Raw genomic sequence first — 7,405 nt, forward strand, 5'->3', positions numbered from 1 at the left:
AGGGAAGGGAAGGGAAGGGAAGGGAAGGGAAGGGAAGGGAAGGGAAGAGGTACACCCCCGCAGGGGCGGACAGCCGCTCCACGGGGCCCTGCAGAGGCCCGTGCTCAGGCACTCTCGGCGTCGACCCCCCGTGAGCCCCGCATCCCTCGGAGCAGTCCCAGAAAAGTCCCGGCGGGCTGGGGTGGCTGCGGCGCTGCGCTTCCCCGCCCGGGGATCTGCCCTGCGGCAGGGGGAGCACAGAGGAAGAAGGGCTCCCCGGGCAAGCGGCTCCGGCCAGGGGCCGGGTGCCCTGGGCCAGGCCCGGCAGCGGGCCGGCGGCCTGCTCCAGGGCTATGGGAGCGCTGAGGGCGGCCGAACGACGGGGCCCGGGGCCGGGGTGCGCCCGGGCAAAAGGAGCGCGACCGGAGCGTGGCCCCGCGGCAGCCCCCGCGCCGGGCTCACGCCTGCCCCGGGCCCGGCTGCCCCCGGTCAGGCGGCCCGAACACGGGCACCGAGCGGGCGGAGACGCCCGAGCCCGTCTGTCCCGGGGCACCGACCGCCCCCGATCCACCGCCGGCACAGCGGGGCCACGGTGCTCGGCCGCCGTCGGCGGGCGCGCACGGCAACAGGAACCGCAGGAAGGCCGGGATGGGCTGTGCCATGCAATGTCGTGCCGTGCCGTGCCATGCCAGCGGAGCCCAGCGGTCGGGCAGCAGCACCGGCGCGGTGCCGGTCCCGAGCAGCTCGGTGGCGATCGGGACACGGGGTCGGGGAGCCGCTCTCCGCTCAGCGCTGACAGGCAGGGGGAGTTTGTTTAGCGCTCGAGGCGAACGGAACAAAATCCTTTTGAAAGGGCGCTAAGTAGTTTCACGCCAAAGTGGCGGATTTGGTAAAGAATGTGCGGTGGGACAAAGCCCCACCGCGCTCCCTCCGTCGGCCGCAGCGCTCGGGACGCCTGGCCGGGCAAGGAACCCCGCAGAAAGGCGGGGGACCCAAAGCCCTCCGCTGCTTTCTCTCCCCGGCCCCCGAGCAGCGGTGAGAAGCAGAACTATTAAAAAAAAAAAAAAAAAAAAAAAAGCGAGGCTTAGCCGAAATGCAGCCGCAGCCCGCAGCCCGCAGTTGACTTTCCAAAACGGGGAAAGCTTGCTCAGAGCCTGGCATTGTGTTCCGCAGCCTAGGAAACCCTAAGAAGCTGGTACTTCCCCCCTCCCTTCTCTTTTCTCCCAACCGGTTTGTAAATATTAACAAGGTTGTGTGAGCTATTCTCTCACAGAGTGGATTTTTTTTTTTTTTTTATCCTTGGAAAACTTCTTGGCTTCCCCCCACAGCCCCTCTCGCACTCCTCCCCTCTGCAAAGCAACACACCTGCCTGCAGCCACAAGGATTCAAAATCAATATTGTATTTGTCACTTTTCCGTCTCCTTTTCCTCTCTCAACAGCCCCGCTTGCCACTGAAGCGAATTGTGGATTTATGGAGGAAAATTAGCATAAATTATTACCAAATCTGTAAACGTGTGTGGTCTTGCTTGTGGGAAAGGGGGCTATTGCGAACCTTCCATGCAGAAAGGTGGTCCGTGATGGGCTCCATGCAAGGGCTGAATGGCTGCTGCACGAAATACATTTCCATTGGGTCCGCACATTGATATAATTGACTTATGTGTATTTTATACAGTTTTCCCAACACTTCCCCTGAGCTCCTTATTTGAATTAGGCTTCAGAAAAACGGCTATTTGTTTTGGTTTGCCGCACAATGGATTTGGCTTCATTTTGCTAGCACTCGCACTTGCCCCCTCCCCTCCTCCCTCCCGCCCAGGGGCTCTCTCGCCGAGCACAGGGCTCCGCCGCAGCCCCGCACCGCCCGGCCGCGCCGCTGGCTGTGCTGCACGGGGGCGAGGCGCGGGACTCCACGCACACTGCTGCGCTCCGGGCAGGACCCGGGCCGCTCCCAGGCAACCCTCATCTGTACTCGGAGCACCGAACGACGACACAAGTCCGCTTCTCTTTAACTTTACGGCTTGCGCCAGCGTGGTCCATCCGTCCCCCCCGTGCCCCGGCCCCCCCCCCCCCCCCCCCCCGCATGTCACCCCCTTTTTGGAGAATAAAAGCGGCCGGCAAAAAGAAGGAGGAAAGAATTTGTCAGCCCGGGACTTTTATTGACTCCCGTGCTGCTCCTGAGCTCTCTCGTTGACAGGACCAACGTGGGCTGGGCGACACGCGCGGAGCGTGGATGCTCAGGAGCGCCGGGGCTGAAGCGGGGGGGTCAGTGTGGCCCGTTAAACCCACGTCTCGGGGGGCTCTATTTCAAAGCCAGTAGCCTTCTGCCCGGTGTCCTAGGGGACGCCGGGAGGAATCCGTCCCCTCCGCAGAGCGCTGCCTTTGCTGCCCTCTGACAAGCGCCCTTAGGCTCAGCGCCCCCCGGGCCGCTCCGTGCGGGGGGGGGGGGGGGGGGGGCGTGCTGCAGGGCTCCTGCCGGAGGGTCGCGGGGCCGGGATCGGCTCCTCGCCTTCCCAGAACCGCCCTTATTTGCCCGGTTACTCTCTAAAGGACGGCGTGGCGGGAGAGAGGGGGATTAGAAGGCACCGGGAGCGGCGCGGGGGGCCCGGCTCCAGCCGCTGAGGGCCCGGCGCCCCCCGGCCGGGGCTACCCGCCCCGAGGCTGCTCCCCCCCCGCCGTCTCCGAGCCAACGCGGGCCCGGACGGAGAAGCCGCTCGGGCAGGCAGCCGGCCGGGCGCTCCCTCCCCCGCCGGCCTTATTTTTGCTGAATTAAGAAGGTGACATTATTCTTTTCTTCAAGTGCTTCTGTTAATATTGAAAAACGTGCGCTTGCATTTCAAGCGGGCGCGCTCAGCCTCAGCGGCCGTTTCAATATTAATGAAATTGTTTAATCTCCTAAATTCGTCGTGTTTAAGTTACGTTTTGGTGAGTTACTGCCCGGCTCCGAAAACACCGTTGCTGGAGGGGACGTGCGCTCGCCACAAAGGGTCCTTCCCTCCAGGGCTTGCTGCCCCCGAGCCGCTCCTTTCCTCCAGGCTCGGGTGCCGGCCGCCCTCCCCTGCCAGCCCGGCACGCTGGGGCCGGGTCCCGGCAGCGGAGCTGCTCGTCTGGGATCGGGCCGCGCTGCCCGGCGGGAGGGCGGCGGAGCGGAGGCAGCCGCAGCCCGGCCGTTGCCGCTCGCACACGCACACACCCAGACAGACGGACGGACGGACACACGCACCCAGACAGACACACGCACGCACGCACGTGGCCGCACGCCCCGCCCGAGGCACGCCGAGCACCTCCGGGCCGAGGCCGTCCGCACGTCCCGCACCGGCCGCCCCCGAGCAGCCCCGCGGGACGCCTTCGGCCGCGGCCCCGCGCCTGCCCCCAGCACCCCCGGTCCCGGCCCGAGGGGGTCGCGGAGCTGGAGCGAGGGGGGCAGGAAGGCGCCTTCCCGGGCCGGGCGTCGAGAATCCCCCCCCCCACCCCCGGCTCTCTTCCCGCAAGAAGCCTTCGCGAGAGAGGCCGGGCTCGCCCGGGTTTGGCACAGAGAAAGTCTCGTTACGGGGAAAAAGGTTCGCCTCGAGTTAGCCAACACCACAAATCAGATAACAATGCAGAACAAACAGAATACCACAGCCGAGCAATTTCCATGTCAAACATCCCACTGCTCAGTAGCTCCATTTGTAAGTGTGAATTGCAGACTAAGCTTCCTGCAAAGTCCACAGAAAGGTTAGTGCATACCTTCACCCCCACCCCAGTTACTGGGTACCATCACACTGCAATTCCGCTGGCGGAGCCTTTTCACCCCTCGCCTTGTCTTCAAATGGAAATGATTCCTATTGGCCCAAGGTGTCCATGTAAATAGGTGTAAATGAAACCAGATTATGCCTTTCTCTCAGCCCCCTCCTCCCGCTGCCCTCCCCCTCCTCCCAAGGCGATTGTCATATGATAGCAAAGAAGTGGCACATTAATGAAGCGCCTCTACAGGGGTCTTTTCTGCTCATGTCACCACATAAAACTATCAGATGGTTAGAGGAAGGACATGGAGGCAACTACTTAGCTCATCTCGGCTGCGGAGAAGCGAAGGAGCCTCCGCTCCAGCCCAGCTGCCGGTGGTGTAAAAGCAGCTGATTCAGCCCGCGGAGGAGCAGGGAGGGGTGCTCCGCAGGATTCCCCCAGCCGCGCCGAGCCAGCTCGCCGCCTGCCCGGGACTACCGCGGGGCCGAGCGGCCGGGAAGGGGGCGAGAGAGGCGCCGGAGGACCGGGTTGGGAAGGAACCCCGCGTCCCAGCCGCGTCCCGGATGCGGACTGTCAACTTCCAGCAACTTTAAGGTGGGCGTACGGGGGGCTGCCGCGGAGCGGTGCGGGACAGGGCGGGAGGGGAGGTGATGCGAGGGGGTCCTCTCTCGTCGCCGAGGCCGGGCGGCAGAGCGACCTCCAGGGCCAGCCGGCGGGCGGGGAGGCCGGGGCGCGGAGAGGGGCACGGCGCCATTCCCCCGCCGGGGCTGCGCGGCTCCGGGCCGCTCTTCCCTGGCCCCGCTCCGCCCCGGAGGGCCGAGGCCCCTTCCCCGTGCCCCTGTCCCTGCCCCGCTTTCCCCACGGCCGGCCGGTGCGAGCCCGTCGCGCTCACCCTCCGCCCCCCTCCCTGTCGCTGCCCTTCCGCAGATCCCCGCGGCTCCCCTAGCGAAGATGCCTCGCCCGGGCAGAAACACGTACAGCGACCAGAAGCCTCCCTACTCCTACATCTCCCTGACCGCCATGGCGATCCAGAGCTCCCCGGAGAAGATGCTGCCCCTGAGCGAGATCTACAAGTTCATAATGGACCGGTTCCCCTACTACCGGGAGAACACGCAGCGCTGGCAGAACTCCCTGCGCCACAACCTCTCCTTCAACGACTGCTTCATCAAGATCCCGCGCCGCCCCGACCAGCCGGGCAAGGGCAGCTTCTGGGCGCTGCACCCCAGCTGCGGGGACATGTTCGAGAACGGCAGCTTCCTGCGGCGCCGCAAGCGCTTCAAGGTGGTCAAGTCGGACCACCTGGCCCCCAGCAAGCCGGCCGACGCGGCGCAGTACCTGCAGCAGCAGGCGAAGCTGCGGCTCAGCGCCCTGGCCGCCACGGGCACCCACCTGCCCCAGATGTCCACCTACAACCTCGGCGTGTCGCAGCCGTCCAGCTTCAAGCATCCCTTCGCCATCGAGAACATCATAGCCCGAGAGTACAAGATGCCCGGGGGGCTCGCCTTTTCCACCATGCAGCCCATGCCGGCCGCCTACCCGCTCCCCAACCAGTTGACTACGGTGGGCAGCTCCATCGGCACGGGCTGGCCCCACATGTACGGCTCCGGCATGATCGACACCGCCACCCCCATCTCCATGGCCAGCGGCGAGTACGGCGCCTACGGCGTGCCCATCAAGCCGCTCTGCCACGGGGGGCAGACTTTGCCGGCCATCCCCGTCCCCATCAAGCCGACCCCCGCCGCGGTGCCGGCCCTGCCCGCTCTGCCCGCGCCCATCCCCACCATCCTCTCGAACTCGCCGCCCTCCCTCAGCCCCACGTCCTCGCAGACGGCCACCAGCCAGAGCAGCCCGGCCACCCCCAGCGAGACTCTGACCAGCCCGGCGCCCGCCCTGCACTCGGTGGCCGTGCACTGACCCGCGCCGCCCGCCTCTCCCCGCGCTCCTCTCGCCGCCTCTACCCCGCTCCGCTCTCCTCCCTTCCTCGCAAGCCGGGAACCTGCCCGCAGCAGGCCGAGGGTGGCGGCTACGCGGGCTGTCTCGGCGCCGCTGCCCTACCCTAACTTTGGCCTCGGTTCCCCAGAGGCGAAGCGAAGCGAAGCCGCCCGCAGGCCCGAGGGGGCTGCGGGCAACCTGGCTGGGCAGGACGCTGGGCGAGCCTGGCCTGGCGCTGCTTCCTGCCCTTCCTTTGTTTGGGGACGGGCAGGGGCTTAAGACAGGACCGATCCTAAAATCCACGACCGGAGTGGCACGGCTGCGGCCCCCTGCCCGAGAGCAGCGACGCTTCTCCAGCCTCCGAGTAGGGAACCCGCGGACCCCGCGACCCCGGCAGGCGCCCGGGCCCCTTGTGCGGCTGCGGGACCGGCTGAGGGGCCGCCCCGCAGAGGAGCAGGAGCGCAGCGGGGCAGGGCAGGCGCCGTGCAAGGGGCATGCAGCTGCGGCGTTCAAAGCGCCTGCTCCCATGTAAATACTGGGCTTGCATCTGTACTGTAAGTCACACGAGGTCCCCTTCGCAGTACCTGTTGTAACGTGGGTATTTGCCATAGTTTGCAGGTGGAAGAGAAGGCGAAGGCGATTTGTCTGTTAACTTCCGATTCATTTGAAGGTTGGGGGAGCTGGGGGGCTCTTTCTTTGCTAATTCTGCAGCTGTTCGTTCCATAGCTCACAAACCAACAATACCAATAAAAATAAACCTGTCACAAGCACACCACGCTGCACAGCTTAAGGAAAGCTGCTGCAGTCCCTGCAGCAGCATGGCGAGGGCCGGACTGCGGAGGTAACCCTTGCTTCTGCTGGAGCCTTGCAGGTGGGAGAGAGGGGGCTAGGGAAACTGTACATGTTTGTCAATAGGAATGATTATAAAACGTGTAAAATGCACTTTTGTTTGAAATACTTTCTAGTTTTAGGTAGTTTGCTGGAAACTGAACTGTTCTGTCGTGAACTGCTTAAGTTAAGGAAAAGAAAAAAGCCACAAGCAGCGTTAGCGTCTATTGAAACTGTAAAGAAATTTCTTTTTAACTTTTTTCTTCCTGTACAGAATGAGCATGACATTTTAAGTATTGATGTTCTCGTTCCCAGCATGTGTGTTTTAAAACAAAGGTAAAAAAAGTGTCTACGTTAAATTATGAACCTAGTCGTCCAAATAATATTTTCTCATTAAAATATGTAAATGCAGATACAGTTTCTTATTTGTCTTTTTGAAGAGTTTACACTAGAAAAGTAAAACATTAGTTCACAAAAAAAAAAAAAAAAAAAAAAAAAAAGGAACGACCTTATTCCAATATAGAGATAATCTAAAGAGCATTTGCACGGGAGGTTACTATAAATGCAGTTAGTAACACAGCGGAACATGTTCGATAAAATCATTACCGCCGCTTTCCCGCAGACATTGCACAAAGCATGTTCTGTGTATTTTATGTATCTGTCTATACACACACCTATATGCTCATACACACACATCGAGGCGTTCATCTCCTGTACTGAGATACAAACACGTACTAATTTATGTTCATGCGTATCTGCATACTTCCAGGAATTTTTTCTCTAAAAAGTAGAAAAAACGTGAACTTCTACAACACAGAGTGAACATAAAAGAGAAAAAAAAAGTTAAAGGATTAATTAGTTTTTAAGGCGCAGAACACTGACTTTCAGCAGTTGCGGTGTTTCTTACAAAAGGCATATATAAAATCATATAACAAAATATATCAAA

General features: G+C 61.5%; 1 protein-coding gene across 1 annotated transcript; it reads left to right on the forward strand.

Moving 5' to 3' along the window:
• The first annotated feature begins 3,987 nt into the window (after positions 1-3,987).
• FOXB1 (forkhead box B1) lies at positions 3,988-6,870 on the forward strand. The gene is made up of 2 exons (XM_035336226.1): positions 3,988-4,293; positions 4,627-6,870. Exon 2 carries the CDS (start codon positions 4,651-4,653, stop codon positions 5,611-5,613), a length of 963 nt encoding a protein of 320 aa, XP_035192117.1. The 5' UTR covers positions 3,988-4,293; positions 4,627-4,650; the 3' UTR covers positions 5,614-6,870.
• The last annotated feature ends 535 nt before the right edge of the window (positions 6,871-7,405 follow it).

The sequence above is a fragment of the Oxyura jamaicensis genome, chromosome 10 (genome assembly GCF_011077185.1).
Source record: "Oxyura jamaicensis isolate SHBP4307 breed ruddy duck chromosome 10, BPBGC_Ojam_1.0, whole genome shotgun sequence".
NCBI classification, from domain to species: domain Eukaryota; kingdom Metazoa; phylum Chordata; class Aves; order Anseriformes; family Anatidae; genus Oxyura; species Oxyura jamaicensis.

Coding starts and splice junctions, on each gene's coding strand:
- FOXB1 (XM_035336226.1), top strand. CDS start 4,651: ATGCCTCGCCCGGGCAGAAACACGTACAGCGACCAGAAGCCTCCCTAC.